Source organism: Equus asinus, chromosome 10, assembly GCF_041296235.1.
Source record: "Equus asinus isolate D_3611 breed Donkey chromosome 10, EquAss-T2T_v2, whole genome shotgun sequence".
Taxonomy (NCBI): domain Eukaryota; kingdom Metazoa; phylum Chordata; class Mammalia; order Perissodactyla; family Equidae; genus Equus; species Equus asinus.
In genome coordinates, this window is record NC_091799.1 from 16039922 (window position 1) to 16063138 (window position 23217).

General features: G+C 55.5%; 1 protein-coding gene across 8 annotated transcripts in view; it reads right to left on the bottom strand.

Moving 5' to 3' along the window:
• Positions 1–23217, bottom strand: part of HMCN2 (hemicentin 2) — a 145642-nt gene that overhangs the window by 113704 nt on the left and 8721 nt on the right. For 7 of the 8 annotated variants that reach the window (XM_070518523.1, XM_070518522.1, XM_070518525.1 and 4 more), the window contains exons 2-8: positions 16497–16567; positions 15189–15347; positions 14207–14329; positions 6600–6771; positions 5845–5951; positions 4818–4938; positions 2540–2803 (exon numbers count right to left, since the gene is read on the bottom strand). In XM_070518523.1, coding sequence (XP_070374624.1) covers positions 2540–2803; positions 4818–4938; positions 5845–5951; positions 6600–6771; positions 14207–14329; positions 15189–15347; positions 16497–16567 — 1017 coding nt within the window. The remainder of the gene's footprint in view (positions 1–2539; positions 2804–4817; positions 4939–5844; positions 5952–6599; positions 6772–14206; positions 14330–15188; positions 15348–16496; positions 16568–23217) is intronic. The other variant, XM_070518524.1, reaches the window with a different exon arrangement.

Sequence of the window (23217 nt, forward strand, 5' to 3'; positions counted from 1 at the left end):
AGGATCCCCTCCTGGCTCCACCACTTGTGGTCACCGAGAGCAGGTCGTGTCACCTCCCTAAGCCTCAGTTTCCATCTCGGTAGAGTGAACTGTTGACCATGGTGCTGACCTCATCGTGTCGTGAGGAGCGGGTGGGAGGTGGGGTGGAGAAAGCTCTTGGCATATGCCAAGGCCTGACAAGCTCCGTCAATGAACACTCGTGTGGTATCTACGGTTTGTGAGAAGACTGGCCAAGATGGACCAGTCTGTGCCACCATTTCCTTAATTCCACGGGACAGAGAAGTTGACCCAGTCCTGAAATCTGATGAACCGCTCCCTGACTGGGCTCTCCCGGGTGTGGGTGGGGCTTGTCTGGCTGGAGGGTCAGTTTTACCCCAAGATGTTGGAGGGAGGCCATTTTTTATTTAAAAATAAGCAGAGTTGGAGCATGGCTGTGAATGCAAAGTTCACACGCATTTTTGAGATAAAATAAGAGAGCTCAATGAAATCTCACAGCTTGGGACGAGCCCCTTGGGGCCCCCATCAGACGCCGCTGCCCCCTCGCCTGACCCCCATCTTGGGGTGACACATTCTCTTTCCTTGGCTGTTGGAACCGCTTCAGTGGAAAAGTCTGGGAACGCCCCCGCAGGGTCCGTGGCCGCCCATCAGGGCCTCGCTGGGCGATCGCGGGCGGGCACTCAACCCTCTTGCAGCCCTCTTCCTCATCCCCACCAGAGATGCTCTGAGGGTGAGGCAGCACGCCAGCCCTCCTCCGAGCCCGGAGCTGGGCGTGGGAGGGTGGTGGGTGACATCATGCTACAGGCTCGCTGCCACATCCCAGGGGAGAGGGGTGTCGGACCATCCAGCCACGTCCTCAGCTGTGTGCAAAGCAGCCACCACTCACCCACACACACTGGAAGCGTCTGCAAAGCCAGCTCGGGCGTCCTCTTCCATGAGCTGAGCTCTTCCATGAGCCCAGCCCTCACCACCCCCACGTCTCTAAACCCAGAGCCACTTACTCTAAGCCCATCTCTCGGCCTCCCAGGACAGGAAGGTAGGGGAGGGAGAAAAACCCAAACCACATCCTCCCTTCCCTCCCCCCCCCCAACTGTAATCTAGAGCTGAGATGGAGACCAAAAGCCAGTGCTAAACTCCAAACTCCTGGATCCATTGAAAGAACAGGGGAGAGAGAAACAGAGGCTGTTATTCCCCCTGCTGAAATTCCTTCCTGAAAATTCTTCCTCAAAGCCACAAAGGCCAGGGGAGGGGGGTCCATGGACCACAGCAGGGAAGCGGAGACCAGGAGGCTGAAAGAAGGCCCTCAAAGTCCTGACCTCCCCGTGGGCACCCTGGTGCCCTCCCTGCATCCCTGTTTGATTGACGTGGGCAGAGGAGTCTGCCCCTCGCCGAGACCCCCAGCAAAGAAGCTGTGGGTGAACTCCACCTCTCTGAGCTCCTCCCGGGCCACAGCCAGGGCAGAGGGGGAGCGGGCAGGAGGAAGGAACAAGGCCCAGCAAGGAGGCTGATGGCCTGTGGACTCAGACACCCCCACCAGGACCAGAGGCAGAGTGGGGAGGCCAAAGACTCCACCCTGCCAACCAACACAACGTGACCAAAGATGGGACCACAAAATGACGTGTGCCTACAATGACACAGAGTAACAGCAGCTGCCCCTGTGGAGGGCCTTAGTCTACAATTTCCACACCCTGGGTGCAGCCTCAGAGCACCTGAGAGCTGTCTCATTATGCGCATTCGCTTATGGAACCCTCAGAGCAACCCTCTGAGGGGGGTGGCCTCAGTCTCTTCATCTATAAAATGGGAACACATCGCAGAACTATTATAAGCATTCAGTGAGCTACTGCACTGCAAGTGCTTGGCCCAGGACTGTCTCATGGGAGGTGCTCAAAATGGTGACTCGATTAGTATTACCATGATTGTAATTATGATAGTCATTACAATTGTGGAAGAGCATATCCATACCCTGCTCACTGCTGTGTCTACAGTGCCTAGCACTATGATTGACATAAAATGAATGTTGGATGGACAGGCAGATGGATATTTGTGTGGATGGATGCATGGTGGGGGGGAGGGTAGATGGATGGATGGATGGATGGATGGATGGATGAGTAGGTGGGTGGATAGATGGATGGATGGATGAGTGGGTGGGTGGATAGATGGATGGATGGATGTTTGGATGAATGAATGGGTGGATGGATGCATGCAGGCATGGATAAATGGATAGATGCATGGGTGGATGGATGGGTGGGTGGATAGATGAATAGGTGGGTGGACAGACGGGTAGAGGGATAAGTGGATGAATAGGTGGGTGGGTGGATGGATGAGTCCATCCATGGATGACTTTGCACTAAATCCTTGAGCTAAGGGCTACATCTGAAGCATCTCGGTATTTAGCATAATGCCTTGCAGAGCTTGCTGCCCACAGAAGTTTAATGAACAAACATTTCCTAATCTAATCGAATCGAATCAGGGAAGGCTTCTAGGAAGAAATGGGTCTCCAAGTGAGCCAGGGAGCTGGGGGTGCTAAGAGCCAACCACTCACCTGGGGACACCCCACTGTAGGAAACTCCAGAGACGCGGAGGAGGGGGTTCCCTTCGTGGTCCTTGCCTTTCACCTTGAGGTAGAAGCGCTCCCGGGGGGCGTGGAAGGGCGGCCCACCCCAAAGCTGATGGGCGGACCCATTGGAGAGGGGCCGCGTGGGCAAAGTCAGGAGGGGCCGTCCTGAGCTGTGGGAGAGCTCCACCGAGTCCACGCGGCCCGGGGCCTGCAGGCCCGTGGAGTTGATCACCAGGGAGATGGGCACCCCTGCAGAGGGAAGGACGAGGAAGAGGGTGCTGGCATCTGCGTTGGGCTCCGCGATCCTCCCCAAGCAGGGGCCCTAGGACCACAGTCAGGGAGCCAGCCTGCCTGGCCCTCCTTTACCCGCTCCCTCACCTTCTCTTCCCTCCGCCATCTACTGCTGGGGGTGGGATGAGGAAAGAGGGGGCCTGCTACTGTCCGTGGTCCTGAAACGCCACTGTCCGTCCAACCCACGGCTTCATCACCTCCACTCTGCAGATTCCGGCTCTCGTGGAGCAGAACTGCGAAGGGGCATCTCCCTGCTCCTCCCCCACTAGCTCTGGTGTCGGTCCCATCAGGCCGGCTCTGGGACTGGCCTAAGTGAGGTACACACCCTAGTCCGGGGACTCTGAGTCCTCCCCATCCTCTCCCCTGCTCGGCTTTCCTTTTCTATCTCATTAGAAACACGCTTTCACACTATCCCAGAAAACACAGAACTGGACTTTCATTTCGTAATTTCCTCAGCTGATTTGGGAACGTCCGTCGGGCCTGTCCCTTTTCAAACAGCTATGATTTTTTTTCTCTCAGAAATCATAAATCAGGGGCCAGAGGGTTTGGTTGGTGTGGTCCATGAAATGCCTTAAAATTTGTGAAGAAACATCAAAAGAATCTGGAAAGGGCATATAAATCTAGAAGTCCAGATTGCCTTGAAAATCAAACGTGTCAGTGCCAGGCCCCATTCCCACGTTGTAACAATCAGCCAGCGGCACGTAGCAGCTGCTCCCTGTGGCCCAGGCATCCGCTGTCCGGTTAGCCGCAGTCTCCCCCACTCCCTGATGTCCCTGGCCCGAGGCCAAGTGCCAGCTGCTATGTATCATCTGCAATTGCCCTGCTGCTGTTTCTCTCTTAAAAAAAATGTCTTGGATCCACATCTTTATCAACAGCAGAAACCCAAGAGGGTCACATGTGACCCTCCTTCACCCTCTCCCACCAGGGACTGGCCCTGGGGATCATTCAGTTTTCAATCCCCACTCTAGCACCCCACGTAGGACTTCTTTTCTCTCCTCCCTCTCCCCCTTCCCGCTATGGGCAAAAACAAACACCAAATGAGGAAGCAGCCCCCTTTCCACTTTGAAGACAGTCCTGCTACTCCTGGCAGGGAAACCAACAAGTGCCGACAAGAATGACAAACCACAGAGAAGATACAGACGCGAAAGAAAGCTCTAAGGGCCCCCAGGCACTGGTTTTGGTCACTCTTCAGAGGTCCAGAGCTGGCCTGACCTGCTCGAGGTCCCTCCCCATCTCTCTTCTGAACCTGTCCCAGGAAAATCCTCTGAATGACCCCATGGCGAGGGACCATATTTTCCAAACTATAAATTGGGACCCCTAATCTGTCTACCAGATGGCATTTTCTGGCATGGAGCTCCGGCAACCTGAGCCAGAAGCCCCTGGCTGCTCTGGAGCCCAGCCTTCTCCAGATGGAGCCATGACGGGCACACAGGCAACCTCAGAGCCCCGTGGGTGCCTTCTAATCAGAAAACTGACCCTGGGCCTCCAACTTCAACCCGCCCCCAGCCTACCAACCCCCGGAGCCCCCGGGCCATCAAAACGTCCATCAGGACATTCACTCCTTTGGAGTAAGACGCTCTCTTTTTCAGGTAAGCCCTCAACTCACTAGCACCTGCAAGTTTACTGGAATAGCCCAACGTTCACTGGAAAACTGAGGAAGTCAGGCTCTAGACAGGTGAGTTTTGACAAAGAGAAAGGGGAAGGTGTGAACTCAGTAGGAGGTAGGACAGCAGAAGCTCCTGGAGGCCTCTGGGGAGGATGTTCAAAACATAAATGGTCACAGTGTCACCTGGGCAGAGGCTGGGGCTCAGCTCACTGTGGTTTGAGAGAACAGCTCAACCCGGCCTGTGCAGGGCCCATTCCATGTCACACATTCACAGCCTGCTCCCCAGCACTCCCACCACCCCCCAAAGGCAAGCCTACCCCTTCAGCACACGGCTCTGCACGGCCCCCAGGGGCACGAGCGCTGTACCTTGCAGAGGCCACTCGATGGTGTGGTTGAGGTCCAGGGAGGGCCGAGTGGAGAAGCCGGCTCGGAAGTCGATGTTGCTGATCCCCGTGATTCTCACAGAATGGCGGCCACTGCTATAGACCTAGCACGGGTTGGGCCCACGTCACCAGGGTGCCCGGCCCCAGCACCCCAGCTCCAGGGCAGGAGACGGCCGGCCTGACCCAGCCCAGTGTCAGCAACTGGAATTCTGCCGTTGCAGGTACCTGGGCATCCTACCTGCTCCTTGGGGCCCAGCACGACGCTCCCCAAATGAAGAAAAAGAAGCCCCATCTGACAGCACGGTCCTGAGCAGGACTCAAAGCTGCCCCCCAACACCCACAGGGCAAGTCTGTCCCCCTGCACGTCTGACCTCTGCCTCACCTTCCCTGTTGGCACCAGAGCTCTTGGCTCAGAGACACTCGGCGTCTGAAGGGCAGCGGTCGACGCTGGCACTACACCTCCGGCACTAACACAGTGCCTGGCCCCCAGGAGGCGCTCCATAAATGTTTGCCAAGCAGCAGGAGCTCACGCCCTTCTGAGGCAGCAGGCTGCCCCATCCCAGGACACTCTGTCAGGAGCCCAGCCTGCCCCCAGCCCCTGGTGTCCAGCACCTTGCAGATTAGCGCAGGCCCACTCCCAGTGCCAGCCCCGTCTCTCTGAGCCAGTCCCCCCAAGGCCACCCTTGCTCCTTTCATGCCCTCCTCACAGGACAGGGTTCTGAGCCACCAGCTGGCTGAGTCACCCACCTCTGGACACTGAAGTTGTTACTTCGAGTCCTTCTGAAATGTTCCCTCACTAACTCCAAACCACGCCACTTCCTCTCAGCGGTGCAAAGCAGAATACCCTTCCTCTGTTCCTGACCCTTTACTTCTACTGATATGCCCACAACACCGCCCACTCTCCAGCCCGCAGCTTCCCAGGGCCCCAGGCTCCCCGGGGCAGGCAGGAGGGAGATGGGGTCCACTCGGTGAAGCAGTCTGCCCTCCCCCCGGAGCCCAGGGCCTCCTACCTTGATGGACCACAGTCCAGGATGCTCAGGCTTAAAGGCCACCACCCGGGCCGAGTCAGGGATGCTGAGGAGCACATTGAGGCCCTCGTCCTTCTGCAGGATCCTCCCTGTGGAAGCCCCAAGGACTGCTCAGCCCCTGACCCTTTCCTGGGGGTGACAGAGGCCCCATCCTGTCCCCAAGAGCCCACAGCCATCCAAACACCAGCCTCAGGCTTTCCAGAGGAACGACAAGAGGGCTTTGGCCCAGGCCTCCGCCTCATTCTGCAGGCCACCCTCACCCCTCACCAGGTGCGGGCTGCACACCTGCCCTCTACACCTGGGTGCCCACGACATCCTTGGAGTGTCGTGGGGCCAGATGGCCTGCTCCAAATCACACCGACGCTGGGTGACCCTGACAAGTCATTCCACCTCCCAGAGCCCCAGCTCCCCATCTGTATGGTGTGCCACTAATTCTTGCCCGAGAGACCCGCCAGGCCACTGAGGGGGTCCACTGAGAGAACACGGGGAGGACTACGTGAGCCTCACATCCCAGGCGTGTGGTCATTTTAATCCTCTTGCTCGGCTGTCACCAGGCCTCCGCCTCCTCACCCACCACAGGCACCCTCTCTGCCCTCCACCTGGCATCACCCCCACCCTCCTTGTTCCCAGAACCTGTGTCCAAACCCCCTGCCACCCAGGCCTCTCTCTTTGTCCCATCCTGGACTCCCAGCTCAGTCTCGGGACCAAAGAGGAGGCCGGCCCTGGGGCGCACGTACCCAGCGGGTCGCGGACCTCGATCTGGGGCCCTGGGCCGCTCAGGGAGATGGTGACCTCCTTCAGGCTGGGGTCAAGGGGGATCTTCCAGGTGTGCTCGCCCTCCTCCTCGTGGTCCGTGGACAGCAGGTGCACCTTGGAGGCCTGGACTGCAGACTCCACCCACTTCAGCACCTGGGAGGCAGGTGGGAGAAGCTGAGGCCAGCAGGAGTACGTGACGGCTGGCTTGTGTCTGGCCCATCTGAGGCAGGTCCCTAACAGGCTGCCAGCTCTATGCAGAATCCGGTCCCCATGTGGGTGTGAGGCAGCACACTCAGGGACCCCACGTTGACAACCTGGATCCAGTCTAAGAGGGTATCTCACGGAGCACAAAATTATCTGTTTCTCCAAATCCTTCCCACAGCCTTGAAGACCCTATGCTCTGTTCCCCTGTCCGACCCGACCCGGGGTCACTGTGCCCCTGACCCTCCCGGGGCTCGCTGGGTGGGACCCCACGCCTCCCGAGGCAGCCCCACCACACACGCTGTCCTCTTTGCGGAAACGCCCTGCCTCCCTTCATCGACCAACTCCTGCTCAGATGCAGGCCTGTCTCCCGTCTGAACCACCTCTTTCCAGGCCAAGTTATTTCAAGAAGCGTCCTGTGCAAACCCTAAAACGGAAACAAAACGAAACCCCAACCTGACTGTACAACAAATTGGTACCAAAACCACAGAGAGAAAAGTCCAAGTGAACTGAGAACCCAGGGCTCAACTACACTTTTTCATGGGGAGGCCCTGAGGACAGGAGGAGCTGCACAGAGTTCTTCCTGCGTAGTCTTAAGCTGGCAGCACCGTGATTGTGAAACTGTTCTGTGGATCTTCCGAATAAAGCAAAGAAGTAAAGATGTTGCTGTTTTCTGAACCAAGATTTTCTCTGACAGCCAAGTATAAGAGAGAGCTGCAAGCATTTTATTTATACATAAATGCACTCCAAGTGAATTTAGAACCCAATAGTTTCTAAATACCATTCCCCATGGGGGTTCCTTGGAGAAATGGCTGACTCCAGGTCTGGGGCAGGCAGTTTACAAGGTCAGGCAAGCCTGGGGCGACTGGAGATGGTGCAAAGCAAGGAAGTTCTCGAAGACTACGGGGAGTTAGCAAGAGAACACAGGGACCAGCTTGAAGGTGCACCCGCTGGTCACATTTGGGACAACTTGAGCCCAAAAAAGAATAATAACTGTTATTAATTGAAACACTTTGAATTGTATAATCCATATACTCATAATAATGCTCAAAAAAAAAGCAGAGGCCGGTCTGGTGGCATGGTGGTTAAGTTCATGTGCTCCACTTTGGTGGCCTGGGGTCCACAGGTTCGGATCACAAGCGTGGACCTACACTACACATCACTCATCAAGCCATGCTGTGGCGGTATCCCACATACAAAATGGAGGAAGACTGGCATAGATGTCAGCTGGGTGACACTCTTCCTCACGCAAAAAGAGGAAGATTGGCAACAGATGTTAGCTCAGGGCCAATCTTCCTCACCAAAAAAAAAAAAAAAAAAACCACCAAAAAAACACCCAATAAAACCTTGCTTGCCACCAATGGAGGGAGCTTTTTAATTAAAGAGAAAGAATCAAGTGTGATCCCTGCCTTTTCGATAGGAACTGTGCTTCAGAGAAACTAAATCATCCTTTTTGAGGAGCAAAATCTCTTTTTCAGGAAAGGATGCCCACTAATAAATGTGGGGAGAATAATGCAATTAGGAAATCATCATTTTGCAACTCCTAATGAAATAATTGTTTCAGGCAAGCGCCCTCAGTGATGCTAAACCATAGATGAGGTGATGGGGAACTGGACGTCCACATGGAGCCCCAGCCTCACCCCACCGGCCGCTTGGGTCATAAAGGGATGGCCATACGGTGCAGAGAGCAGGCTGTCACCACCTTAACCCAGTAAGCAAAGTTATCACCAGGAATAGTGGGACAATCAGACATTATTTGCTTCCTGGTGTGGCGCAGTAGAAGATACGCAGTGTCCACGATGAAGCAGTCCTGCCAAAAACGCTGGCCTCCGTCTACGCCGTCACTTAGCGCCAGCTCCCCGTGGACCACACGTATAAGGGTAAAGGGAACGACACCAGATGGAAACAATCCGATGAATCCAGAACAGGGAACAGCAGATGGTCAATGCCTCTCCAACAAGCTAGTGGCATGAAAAAAGGGGTCGATTGTTCCAGATTGAAAGGGACTTAAGAGACAGAACAACCAAATGATACGCACAGACTTTGATTAAATCCTGATTGGGACAAAAACTGTTTTAAAATACATTTTGAAGACAATTAGGGAAATTTGAATACGGACCAGGCCTTAGATGATACTAGCAAAGTACTATCAATTTTATTAGATGATATTGTAGGTTATGTTGGAGATTGTCTTTTTAAAAAAATTCCATGGTGAATGATTTATGGATAAGGTGTCACTCTTCAGCAAAAAAGTATAAAAAGAGAGAGGTGAAGCAAAAATATTCATTGCTAAATCTAGTTGGTACATATGTTCTTTTTACTTTTCTGTATCTTTGATATTTTTCATAGTGTTTTTTTTTTTGTTTTTTTTTTTTGGTGAGGAAGATTGTTCCTGAGCTAACTCCTGCACCAATCTTCCTCTATTTTGTTTGTGGGACATCACAGCATGGCTTGATGAGTGGTGTGTAGGTCCATGACTGGGATCTGAACCTGTGAACCCTGGGCTGCCAAAGCAGAGCACGCAATCTTAACCACTCCACCCCCTGGCCAGCCCACATAGGAATTTGTTAAAGTGAAAGTCATTTAAAAATAACATGTATGGGGGTCCAGCCCAGTGGCACAGCGGTTAAGTGCGCATGTTCTGCTTCAGTGGCCCAGGGTTTGCCGGTTCAGATCCTGGGTATGGACATGGCACCACTTGGGAAGCCATGATGTGGCAGGTGTCCCACGTATAAAGTAGAGGAAGATGGGCACGGATGTTAGCTCAGGGCCAGGCTTCCTCACCAAAAAGAGGAGGATTGGCGGCAGATGTTAGCTCAGGGCTAATCTTCCTCAAAAAAAAAAAAAAATGTATGCCATGACTTTAATATATACCTGAGCAGCCATAGTGGTATCCTGTTGCTTGCCAACCCTAATCAACTGGAAGTAGCTTCCTGGAATACTATTTGAGAAAAACGTTCTGTGATTGCTTAGCGATGTCTGCCATGGATATGGGATTAGAAAGTAGTAACTTGCGTGCTACCTATTGGCCATCCTAGCTCTAAATCAGAGCCTTTCAGCTCTGCCGACCCACCACATGATCTCCCATGGAAGGGAAAGGAAAAAGAAGGGAACTGGAGAATTGTCCAAGATTTAGAAAATGAATGTTTTGGTCAGATTGAGCTGGAACATATGTGCCTGGATTTTATAGCTAGATTTCAGTTATCACAGGATAAGAAGTCTGTGTTCTGAAAACCCATCTGTTTATATACTTGGAGCTACTTCATCCTTCTGTTTTGCCTCGCTTTCTAAGCAATGGTTCTCTTGAAAAGGGCCCACCTGTCTTCCCCGAGGAATGGGGACAAGATCCCACGTCCACGCGGGGGTGGACTGGAAGGAAGCAGCCAAGGACCCCAGCTGGAGAGGTGGACAGAAGCCGGCGAAGTAAGTGAGGCCACTCCCCCGACGGCCCTGTGACCGCGGTCCTCTTCCCCAGGGCCAGGCCTTGCCAGGGGTCCGGAGGACATCATCCCAGAGCAGAGCTGCCAGGATGTGGTGGCAGCACCGGCTGACAATTACCCAGACAAGTCACACCCGCTACTGTGTTGCAACTGTCATTCCAAGCTCCTTCTAGGATGTTCTGATGGAGGGAAGATGTCTAGTTCAGGCTACCGAACCACGGAGAGGGCTAAGATGGGACAGAATGGCAGTGACCCCAGCAGGAGGCACGTGCCCGCGGGGCCTGCCATGTAAGCGCCTCACCACTTGGGAGCTGGGGGGCTGACCCTCCTGCCCACACAAGGCCAGACCCCCTGAGGGCGAAGGCCTGGGGACAGGCCTTCTGGAGCCTGCTCTGCCCCCCGGGCTTGGAGTGGAATCTGAGGAAGGAGCCTTCTGCACGGAGAGCCTTCATGGAGACACTCAGTGTTTACTGGGTGGGTGGAGGCAATGGCTTCCAGATGTCAGCGGGACCAGGGGGCCTGGGAGCCGGAGATACGCTGAGACTCCTCACTCCGTCGCTGACGGGGAGGGAATGAAAGAATCTGGCGCTGCTGCCCCGGCCAGATGGCTGCCGCTCGGCCCTTCAGGGCAGATAAATCAGCCCCCGGGGGCTCCGCCCAGGACACTTGACAGCCAGGCTGGCTGAGGAAGGGAAGCGGGGAGCCCGGGGCAGTACCAGCCTCAGAGCCCCAGATCCGAAAGCCAAGGCCGGGTTCTGGGGCCCACGGCGGGGAGCTCGGTGGGGAGCGATGGAGAGAGAGCACTGGGCCCTGCCAACTGGGCACCCGGGCGCTCGGCCAGGCTCCGCCTTCCTGAGACCTTTGCCGTAGAGAACCCTGACTCTTCAGGGGGCTTCGCTGGAGCCGGGGGCAGATCCTGGACACGGGCCATCACTAACCCCTCCCAAGGGCTTCTCGGGGCCCTGCCTCAGCCGACGTCTCTCCCACACGGATTCCTTTCGCCCTCGCCACTGTCTCACTACCTGGGGGCTCTCATACCCCAGCTGTGCACATGAGGAAATGGAGGCCCAGAGAGGTTAAGTACTGTGCTCATGGTCACACTGCAGGGAGGTGGCCGGGCTGGGGTCTGAAGCCAGCATGTGGTCTTAACCCTCCTTTACACGTCTCCTCTGGGAAGGGTCCAGGATGAAGTCATCTCCGGGGCCTGTGCCTTCTGATCCGTTAATCGGAACCACCTGGTCAGACCTCCCCTCTTCCCCACCCCCCACTGCCTGAGCAGGCGGTTGACCTTTTGTCTAATTGATGCGCAGAATCTGGGCAAGTCGTCATATTTGTACCTGCTGGTGCTACACAGGGCAAGGGTCCAAGCCCCAGAACGGGACTTCCCGGGATCAGGGTAGCCTGCTGGATGATGGGGTTTGCCCAGCAATTCTGCCCCATTCCATGGGGGCTGGCGACAGTATGTTGAGCTGGTTCTGAGCTGGGGGACACCTGTGGGAAAGCTGTGCGGGGGCAAAGGGGTTCTGGGACCCAGCTAAGCCTGGGTCAAAACTGCGCTCCTCTGGGACCAGCCCCCGGGGCCACGCTGCCTGCCTCCGTTCAACGATGATGGAAGCTCCAAATTAGCCTTGCTGGGGGGAGGGGATCTTTACCTTCCTCAGTTACCCCAGCACCCGGGGGGAGATCCCTGGTACCAGTGAGGCCAACCCCACAACTGAAAAAAGCCAAATGCTCAGAGGCCCAGGGACCCAAGCTTGCCGGATTCTCTCTCTGCCCGGCACGCAAGGCTGCACCGGCACGTGGCAGCTGCACGGTAATGAGGGGAGAGCGCTTCGGCTCCTGCCGAAGTCTGCAAAGGTCAAAGGACACACCACACGTGCATGGTGTGGGGACTTCTGTAACTTCTGGGAGTCCTTCTCCCAGCTGGAGCCCCCTTGGCTCGGGCAAAGGCACCGTCCCCTCTCCTGGGGGGGAAGACCACAGCCCTGGCTGCCCCAGCCACTTTCCCAGGCTTGCTGAATGTGTGGGAACATCTGGAAACGGCCAGGTCCAAGGCACAAAGCTGATGAATGACAGTCGCCTGTGTCCAGGAGCAGAGGGATCCAGGCCCCCACCCAGAGGCAGCCGCGCCTGGCCATCGGAGGGCCCACTGAGTCAGACACACGGCCCAGCAGGCTCCCACGGCAGGAGGCTGGCACTGCGGCCAGGAGCCGGTGGCTTCACCCCAGTTCGCCCGCCCTGGGAGGGAACAGGCGAGTGCAGCCCCACACCTGGGTGAGATGCCCTCTGCCGACCTGCATTGCAGCCGTCATCTGTTTGCCCCCGGCAGGAACTCAGTTCTTGTGCACTTGCCCAAATTGGTCTCCCTACAAACAAGGACGAAGCCATCCCTCCGCCCTGAAATGCCTCCCTCCCTTGCTCCGGCGGCTCAGTGTCAGAGTCGGCTGACATGCCAAAAAATAAATTCTAATGTGTCGCCGAGAAGCATAAACGCCATCTGTCAATGGGGAGTTAAGGCACGCTAATCTAAACACAGCCCTGGAGACCATCTCTGCAGTCCACAGAAACACAACACACGAACCCTCTCCCAGAGGCGACAGCAGGGCTGGCTCGAGGCCGGGCCAGCCGCAAAGATGCCGCCTCCCTCGCCTTCCTCTTCCCAGGGTCTCGGGCGCAAGGGACACCGTGGCTGTCCATTTCCCGGCTATTCACTGAGCACCTGCTACACGCTGGAGGCTGTGCGTGGGATACGGTAGCAAATGGCCCCTGGGGAGCTCACAGCCCGGTGGCATTAAATAATCGCAGTTATAAAGTTACACGTATGTCAAGCAGCACAGGGAGCTGGGAGAGGGTATTAAAGGAGACAATCTCTACAGTAAATCAAGGAAGGTCTCCCTGGGGAGGTGCATTTTGGCTAAGACTGGGAAGATGAGAAGGAGCCAGGGGAGGAGGAGCGGGAAAAACAAACCACATGAGCAAAGGCCCTGGGGTAGGAAAGACATGAGGCATTGAAGAAATCACAAAGAGGCCAGCAGGGCAGCGGTAGTGGGCAAGGGTGAGAACATAGGTGTGGGGATCAGAGAGGTAGAGGTCAGATCAGGGTCTGGACTTTCTCCAGGGTCCACGGAAAGGGACCTGTTGGCCAGATTTGTTTCAGAAGGATCCAGTGGGATGCTGAAGCTGGCTCACACAGGCTCAAGAAAGTCAACTGTGAGCATAACTTCCCAACTCTGCTCGGTGACTCCATGACGCAGCTTGAAACGAGCTAAGAGGGGTATTTACACCATCGAAAGGGGCATTCCTGCTCTTTCCAGGGAGATGGCTGTGAAACATTTCCCAGCTCCTCGCCGGAAGGATCCCTCTGGCTCCCCGGAAGGAATGGACTTGGGGCAGAGGGAACGAGACGGAGCCCTGAGCAGCCTGGAGGAGAGCAGGGCAGGGACCAGCTCCAAGAATAAGACAAGGATGCAGTCGGCTGGTCAGCGCCAGGCTGAGTGAACGCAGACCACAGGCAGCCCTGCAGCCCAGGCCACAGGGCCAGGCAAGTCCCCAGGCAGGACTTTGTGTCCCAGCAACACAGCCCGAATATGATGGTCCCCAGGCTCCGCCCCCACCCCCGGGTTCCCCGACTCTGGGGAGAAGCTCACCCCGCACCCCTACCTCTGCCAAACTTTGCTAGGTCCATCCTGCCAACCTGGACCACCTGTGGGACCCGGGCTAAAGCCCAGGGTGCTTCTTCAAGTCTCCACCTCTTAACCTGCAAAACTGGAAACCCGTAGCACCTACCTTTGGGGTGGGTGGGAGGGTTTGGTGGGATGATGTCACAAGGCCCTGAGCACAGCGCTTCCTGCACCAGCCATGGGGTGAGCACCAGCCCTGCCATCCACGATGGCCATCCAGCCACCGGGCACTCGCCTAGAGATGCAGGACGGTCAGGGGAGGCTCACCTCGGTCACCTGCTGCTTGTCCAGGTGGAACACCTGCCCAGAGCTGGTGGCAGCGATCTCCTCATAGACCAGGTAGCCAGGATGAGTGCGGTCTCCACAGTCCCCAGTCAGCACAAAGACCACCTGGAAGAGGGACATGCAGCCTGGCTCATGGCTTCCCCGCCACCGCCTTCAGGTGTGAGGGGCAGGCCAGGAACCAGGCAGGAGTGGCCCAGGGCCAGCCCTCTCCTCTCTCTGTGCTCTGGTGACAACATCAGTACAACTAGAAGGATAAGAGAAACCTGTCCCATGGCGATCAGGACCCACACAGGTCAGGGGTTCAGCCCAGGGCCAGGAATACAGCAGGTGCTCAATAAATGGGAGTTGTTATTAAATCTACAAGGTAGAGGATGGAGATGGATTGCACTCCAAGTGGCCCCTGCAGGCTGCAGAGTTGGAAGATGCTTGGAGAACCTGAGTTTGTTCTAGACAGGGGAACAGAGAAGCCGCCCCAGCCCTGAGATCCTCACCCAAGGATGTCAGACGGGCAGGCCCTCCTCCCATCCCCATGCACTTCCCCGTACCCCCCACTGTGAAAACAAGAAGCAGACGCCCCGACCCGGCCTCCAGACCCCAAGATGATGGGAGCAGCGCCGTGCGCCGCAGAGACAGGGAGCAGAGGTAACGCCAGGAGGAAGATGGATGGCACAGACCCCGACAGGGTGTGAAAGGAGCAGGGTGGTGTGGTCTTTATCAAGAACAGCTTCGCCAGGGAGGCGTGAGCCGCGGCAGGCGGGGCCCCTGAGCATGAGGACACACTTGGAAAGCACCAGACCAGCCCAGGCCCGAGGGCTGGCCAGCCGGGGCTGCAGGAGGGCCGGACCCCAGGCTGGAAGAGACGACGCACCCAGCCTCTGCTCAGAGCTGGGGGCTCGGGATGCCCGAGCTGGAGACCCCAGCCTCCACAGGACCCCCTCAGCCCCACCAAGGCCGGGGCGCTCACCTGCGACTGTTTCAGCTGCAGGAGGCGCAGCAGAGCCTCCTTCTTGTGGTAGTCCTTGGCGCGGGCGTCCGAGAAGACGTAGATGAAGGAGCGGGGGTTGGCCACCTCCACGGCAGCTTTGATGGCCCCCACACTCATCTCCGGGCAGTCACCGCCTCCCTGGGGGACAGGGGTGGGTCAGCGGCTGCCGCCCACCTCCTCTAGGTGGGACCCACCCAGGGACACCTCTGACCCCAACGGGAGGTGGAGTTCCCTCAAGCCGCCTCTGTCCCGCCCATCTGGGGGTCAGGCCAGGGCCCCAGCCACACCCTGCCCTGAGACGCGATATAGCCTCCAATCGGCTTCAACTTCAGATGAGCAGCTTCATTCATTCACCTGCCCAGGCACAGCGACAGGGGCCCTCCCATGGTCTGCCGCTGGAGGCAGACTCGACGCTAACAAGCACAACAGGATTATTTAATTACCACTGCGATGAGCGCTGCAAGGTGGGGAGGAGGGATGGGACACATGGGGACATCCAACAGATGCCCCAAAGGAAGGCATTCAGGGCTGCCTCCCCAACTCCTCTTTGTAACCTGCCCCCGACTTGATCCTAATACGCACACTCTCCACCCCTGCCCAGCAGACAGGGGCTCTCGGGGGAAGGGAGCCCAGCCTGTCTTGCCCGGGCTTGCACACCCAGCACTGGCGGCAGGATTTGCACGTGGTAACTTTCCAGCAAACGCTTTTTCCCTCGGTTCACTCACTCACCCCACAAGGACTCACGGAGCCCCTGGTAGGTGCTGGGCCCTGTTCTGGGCCCTGGGGGACCCAGCAGTACCTAGACCCAGACGTGGGGCCGCTCCTCCAGGAAGCCAGTGGTCTCAGAGGGCAGGGGAAGGACAGATGCTGAACGCGGGGGGGGGGGGGGAGGGTGGCAAAGGAGCCCAGGTGGCCATGGGGGTCTGAGCCAGTCTTGGGCCTGGTTTTAGGGGTCTGAACTGACTCCTCTGACATCGTCCCCTAACTACCACATACCCCCTCCTTCCACTCCTTCAACCACTCGCTAAATAATAAGCACCTACTGTGTGCCAGGCACAGGGGCTCCTGTGGGTACTCAGTTAACTGAATAAACCAAGGGCCTCCAAGAAGTACAGAATCCCCAGGACCCCCAGGCTGGGGTGCAGGCCACAGGCAGAGCTGGGAGGCAGGGCAAGGAGGTGGCAAGTAGCCGACATCTTGGCCCCTGGGTGGGGCAAAGAGCGTGGCCTCCGGCCTGGACCGGGAAGAAGGATCCGAGGGCCAGCAGCCAGCGGGGCGGCAGCCCACCTGCACGTTGAGATTTCTCAGCTCCTTCTGAAACACCGCTGGGTCCGCCGTGAGGGTCACCGGGTAAATATCTGCAGGGGAGACAGACAGGGGGCAGGTGGGCGGGACTCCTGGACACAAGGCCTCCAGGGGCTGGGGCAGCAGTTACACCATGTGCAACCAGAGGTGAGAGGGGCTGAGGCCTGGGCCTCGGAGACCCCCACGAAATGGGGAGCAGCCTGGGTCAGACCACTCAGCCCCACCCAGGCCCCAGACCAGGACCAGAGCTCCAGGGAGCGCAGAGATGGGGCAGAGGGCAACCCCCATTCCTCCCTCAGAACAGCAGCGCCCCCATCTTTTGTGGGCCCCCAGGAACCTCCCTCTACCGGCCCCTCACCCCCACCATCATGGGGAAAGGAATCCTGGGAAGATAAGGAAACAGAGAAGCAAATGGATCATCTGGTTTAGACCACACAGCAGCTGTCCAACACCAGACTGATCCCCAAGAGCAAGTCTTCCAGAAACTCCATCCACACCTCAGCTCATTTAAAAAGAGCAAAATTAAATTACAAAGGTTTATGACACCAAATGTTGGCGATGTCCACCGCCGGTGGGAATGCAAAATGGGTCAACCACTTTGGAAGACAATGGAGGTTTCTAAAAAGTGAAATGTGCACCCACCATACAATCCAGTCCTTCCACACCGAGGTGTTCACCCAGGAGAAATGAAATCATACGTCCACACTAAGCTTGAGCCCAAATGTTTGTAGCAGTGTATTCATAACAGCCCGGGACAGGCACCAAGGCGAATGTCCGTCAGCTGGTGAGTGAATAAACAAACTGTTGTGTGCTATAATCAAATACTACTCAGCAAGGAGACGGAACGAGCTACCCATCCAGACAACCACATGGATGAATCTCACAGACGCAATGCTGCGCGATAGGAGCCAGACACGAGACAGTGCGTACGATACGGCTCCATTTATAGGAAGTTCTGGAACAGGCAGAATCAGTCTAAGGTGAAAAGAATCAGAACAGAGGTCGTCTGGGGGAGAGGGGAGACTGACTTGGAGGAGATGCAAAGGAAGTGTGGAAGGAGACAGACGTGTTCCATATTGTGATAGGAGCGTGGGTTCCCCGGGCATCCGTTTGTCAGAAGGTAACAGCGAAGACTTGCACATTTCGATGAATGTAAATTTTACCTCCTGAAAACCAAACTACAAAAAAACCATCATCCTGAGTTGGGGGTGGAGGGTGGGAGGAGGTACAGAAGACATAAGAATGGCAGGAATTTTTTACATTTGGTGATGCTGGGTGATGGGGATATGGAGGTTCCTTCTACTGTTCTGCTTACTTTGTATATGTTTGAAATATTCCCTAAAAAAAGGGTTTTTTAATAATAGCAGTAATTGGAAGCCACGGTCAACATAAGACAGGGCTACCGGTGCCTGAAAACAGGGCTAGAATGCCCACGTGCCATGGAGATGTGCACAATGCGGGTTCTGCAAGGTTGTGTGCACATCAGATTTCTTAGGAAAATATTTCTTTCGAGTCCTTGGTGAACTATGGAATGGACTATTTTTAGCTCGGGAATCCTGAACTCCGGTCACCCTAAAAAACTCCCACACTCGGCCACTAGTCAGCAGCCCTCGGTGCTTCTCAGATAGTTCCCGTGCGACTGTCCAGCAAGCATCCCCCGCTGCCAAGGGGGACGGCGGACACCAGCTTCTCTGCGGCACACCTGAGACTCTCCCCCAGGCCCCTGCCCCTGTGTCCTGTATTCATTCACCACGTCCTCCCCCGACTTCCCTCCCTCTGAACGCCGCACTCACTAATTCAGCCAAACCCTCGGCATCTGGCCTCAGACAGATGGGACTGGAATTCTGGCTCCATCCTTCACCAGCCGTGGGGCCTCCGAGAGCTTCCTACCCTGCCCCAGCCTCAGTTTCCCCATCTGTAAAGTGAGTCTACGGCACCACCATCTCTCCTGGCTGAGAAGCATCCCCGTGGGAATTCAGTGAAGCCAGGGAGGAACGCAGAGCAAACTCAGCAAGTGGGAGCCGGGCCTGCTGGCACGAACACACAATGGCCCGTGCTCCGGCGGGCGGTCTCACACGAGGCACACGGGCAGAGACAATCTTGCTCCAATGTGAGGTCCTCAAATTCTAGTTGGACTGAGAAGAACAATAATTTTACTCAACATTGGTTATTTCTTTATTACATGATAATACGTGTTCACTGTTTTAAAAAAAATGACATTGATGATACTGACATTTACTAAGTACCAGGGATGTGCCGAGATGCTTCCCGTGTATCAGCTCACTGAATCCCCCCTGGCACCTGGTAGGTCCAAGTCTTACCCACATTTTACAGAGGACAAAGTGGAACTCCAGAGAGGTTAAGTAACTTGCCCAAAGACACAGCCAGGAAGTGGCGGAACCAGGATATGAACCTAGGTGTGTACAGCTCCAGAATTTGAGCTCTTGACAACTGCTCCCTGGGAACCGTACATAGAAATTCCTGACATGCAGAAAAAGAAGGGAATTCTACCAACCAGAGACGGTCATTTTTATTAGTACATATAACCTTCAAAACTTTTATGCATCCTTGTAAACATATGAATATATCTTACATAAATGCATACTATTTTAAGCAGAAGTATAAATAACATACTATTTTTGACCTGATTCTTTGCACTGAACAACACATTGTGAGCATCTTTCCAGAAGGGAAACACTCAATTCAAACCATTTTTAATGGCTACAAAGTATTTCCTTTGTATAAATGTCTAACAATGGCCTTTCCCATCCATATTGTTTTGTTTCCAATTTTTACTATGAACAATGTTATTAAGAACGTCTTTAGATCCATAGCATTTAAGCACCAGTTCAGTGGTTTCCTTGGGAAACAGCCCCAGAAGCAGAGTTGCTGGGCCAAAGGCCAGGGCATTTGTAAAGACTCTGAATGCAAACTCAGTAAGCTCATCAGTGTCCGCCCCCTCTGCAGCCATTCCGCCTCGAAGGCACCCTACCTGCCAAGGCTACAGAACGCGCCATCGCGCCTGGGTCTGTCACATCCGCACCCCCCCCCGCCCCCAGCTCGAGAATCAACAGCAGCTGCTCGTTGCCTGCAGACCGAGGGAAGCGTCAGTTCTGAATCTGGTGGCCCCGTCCCCCATCGGGGTGGATCAGCGATGTCAGCCCACCCGTAGTTCCCAATGCCGGACCCGTGCTGGACTGACCACCTTCTCCCCCATTTGCAGCAACACGGGAAAACTAAAGTGGGTGAAGTGGGTTATCATAAATAAAATGTACTCCGGTTGGAAGTGCTGCCCTCTATCCACGGTCAATGTGCTTCCTAACTGGGGGGCCGAGGATTGCTCTTTCTTTCCCTGGGGAGGCAATAACAGTTAATGGGGTTGATTCTGCTGATGATTCTACTTGGCAAGATAAAAAGTTGGTCACCTCTGTCCGTTCCCTCTGGTTTTTTCTTCTCTTTTCTTTTAGTTTTTTTTTTTTTAAACAATTTTACTGGATTGAGAAACCCAAAGTGGGCAGCCCCGCCGTGGAAGGTGGGGTGATGCCAGATCCACGGCCTGAAGTCTGGCTTCCCATCGCCAAGGTTGCCCTGGGAGAGAGGAAGCTTCTTCTGGGAAATCGTTCAACCCCGGCGCCCCCACGCCCCTGAGCAATGCTCTCCAGCAGTGACCTCGTCTCCGACCTCCTCTTGTGCCAACCACTCAGCCCGCACATGCTGAGGACCAGGCTAACACGGGACCCGGGACGTTCCTGGAGCCAGGGAGGATCCCCCGGGCTGAGATCCTGGAAAGGACTTTAAGCTGGCCTCTGTATCACTCTCCTATTGCTGCTCTAGCAAATTACTACAAACTTAGCATCTTAAAATAACACGCATTCGCCTCTGGAGGTCGGAAGTCCTAAAATCAAGGCATCGGTGGGGCACGCAGAGGTCTGGTTGGTCAGGCTTGGGCAGGGCTGGCCACACGGACAGGGTGTGTGTCATTCCTCTTGAGACAGAGGGCGAGGCCCCAGAGAGATTGAAGGCAAGACATTTTAAATGTGTGCCTCAAGTTCTGAACAATGAAGGCTCCCTGGACAGTGCACACTTATAGACACACACGCACACACAAAGAGTCTGTGATTTCTTCCTTTTACTAACAGATAATCCCCAAGCCAGCTCCGGGCACTGGGTGCTGCTGACCAGTCCCGTCATTCCGGGGCAGGACCGGCTTCCAAGCTGCCAAGAAGGGGTTAAGGGCAGGGAGGTCTTCCGGCCACCTGTGCTCCTTGCTGCTCAACCGCGCACCCGGCCACCCAGCCACAGCTCCAGGCGGTGAGGCGGAGATGGGTGCCTTCCCGTCATTAGGTGCTGCTGGTCCACGGCCTCATCCGTCATTCCTCAGGCCAGCCGCACCATCATCACTCACCATCCCAAAGCTCCCCCAGAACGGACGCTCTCAGCAGATGGCTGTTTCAGGAACCATCTGCCAGCAGGACAGAGAATAAGGGGCCAGGACAGGGCAGGACGCTTGGCGTGTCCCCATCAAGTTTATCCACTGAGAGGGGTTGCTTGAGCCCCGTCCAGCAGCGCTGGCTCTGGACAAAAAGCCCCAGCCATCTTATCTCTTAACATGCTGACCTTCCTAGAATGACCCTGACGATGATGATGTTGACGATGATGTTGGTGATGATGATGATGATGATGTTGGTATTGATGTCGGTGAGGATGACGATGACTGACGATGGTGGAGGTGGGGGTGATAATGGTAACAGCAGCTTCTATGCATTGAGCACTTATTATTTCACAGGCTTTTGCTCAGTCCTATCAACATCTCCCTGATACAACTGAGGATGCCAAGACTTAGAGAAGTTGCTGCCCTTGGTGAAGGTCACACAGCTAGTAAGTGGTCATTAACATCTGTACCAGTTTCCTGGGGCCACCGTAACAAAATATCACAAACCTGGTGGCTTTAAACAACAGAAATTGACTCCCTCACAGTTCTGGAGGCTAGAAGTCCAAAATCAAGGTGTCGGCAGGGCCACGTCCTCTCTGAAGCCTCAACAGGAGAATTTGCTCCACGCTTTCATCCCCTTTATGTCTGGTGACACTAGCAATGTTTGTGGTTCCTTGCCTTGTACACACATCACCCCTCCAGTTCTGCCTCTGCTGCCGCAGAGCCTTCTCCCTGTGTCTGTGTCTGTGTCTCCTCTCCTCTAAGGACACCAGTCACACTGGATTAGGGGCCCACCCTCCTCCAGCATGACCTCATCTTAACTAATAACATCTTCAATGACCATAATTCCAAATAAGCTCATATTCTGAGGCTCTGGGAAGGACATGCATTTTTTATGAGGACACTGGAATAATGTCCAGATCCACATGTTTGGCTCCAAAGCCTGTGCCCTTTGCCACCAGCTATACTGCCTCCAAAAACAATGGTGATGATGATGACAGTGACAGCCACCACTGCCTAATATTTACTAAGCACCAGGCTCTCTTCTATGCCCTTGACATACATTCATTCAGAAAAACCTTACAGCAACCTATGAAGTCCACTATTTATTGTCCCCATGCTATAGATGAGAAATGGAGGCCCAGGGAGGTAAGTGACCTGCCCAAGGTCTTATCACAAGGGAGCAGCAGAGATGGGATTCAAACCCGGGTCATTCTGACCCAGATCCAAGCTCTCAACCACACAGGAGGCTGGAGACGCACGGAACTTGTTCCCCAGCCCCTCAGTCCTGCCCCTGGAGGGGAGGGAGCTTTGTGACTGAAGGGGGCCACTTGCCAAACAGCTGGGCAGATGTGGCGGGCAGTCCCTCAGCGCCGGGCCGGCTGTCCGAGGGGCTGATTAAACCCGTGACCTTGGCTCCACTCGTGCCGCCCTCGAGCATGTGAGCCCCAGAAGCCTGGCCTGGAACCATGTCTCCATAGGCAGGTTTTTTCCACTGGACAAAAGCAGGGTGTGGAGGCTCTGGAACATGTGAGGATCATGTGCAGGCGGGACCACCCAGCCCCTCGCCCAGCCTCGGGTGTCCCAGAGGAGCGGGTCAAGGCCACAGCCAGGCACGAGGAGTCCAGTCTCAGAGAGACCTCACATCCAGGATCCTTCTTGGGATCTACCCTTCCCCCTCCTTCTTGAAAGTGGGGCTCCTTCCTGGGGCCAATTCTGGATGCACGGGTTCCCCCTCCTCCAGCCGCAGCAACCCCAGGCAGGGTCCCACAATCTGCCACCATCGTGGACAAATTGTGTCTCCTCTCAGGGACTCAGTTCTCTCACTTCTAAGAGGCAGGGGCTGAAAAAAGGAAGTCTAGCCTGCTAGAATTTCTGCAGTGCCTGAGCCCAAGTCTGGGCGAATGTGATTCCAGTGAAGACACCCCCAAAGGACAGACGGGGGCGGGGGGCGGCAGGATCCAAATGGACAAGAGACTCTGTCCAAAGAGCCAAAATGGCCCCAGAACCTTCCTCAGCCTCCTCCTTGGTCTCCAGGAGTCCAGAACCTGAGGCTCCTGAGGCCTCCTCATAAGAAGCCAGTCCCCACGGTCTTCGAGGAGATACCTGGCCCACATTCCTGCCAGCCTCAGAGCCACCGTTTCTGCTGTTCCTCCTGCCTGGAATTCTCCCCAAACCTAGACAGACCCTCCTCACCCACCCAGCTCCTCTCCTTCTCAACCCAAATGTCACTCCTGTCTCCCTAGCTCTCTGTAACGGGGACCACACTGT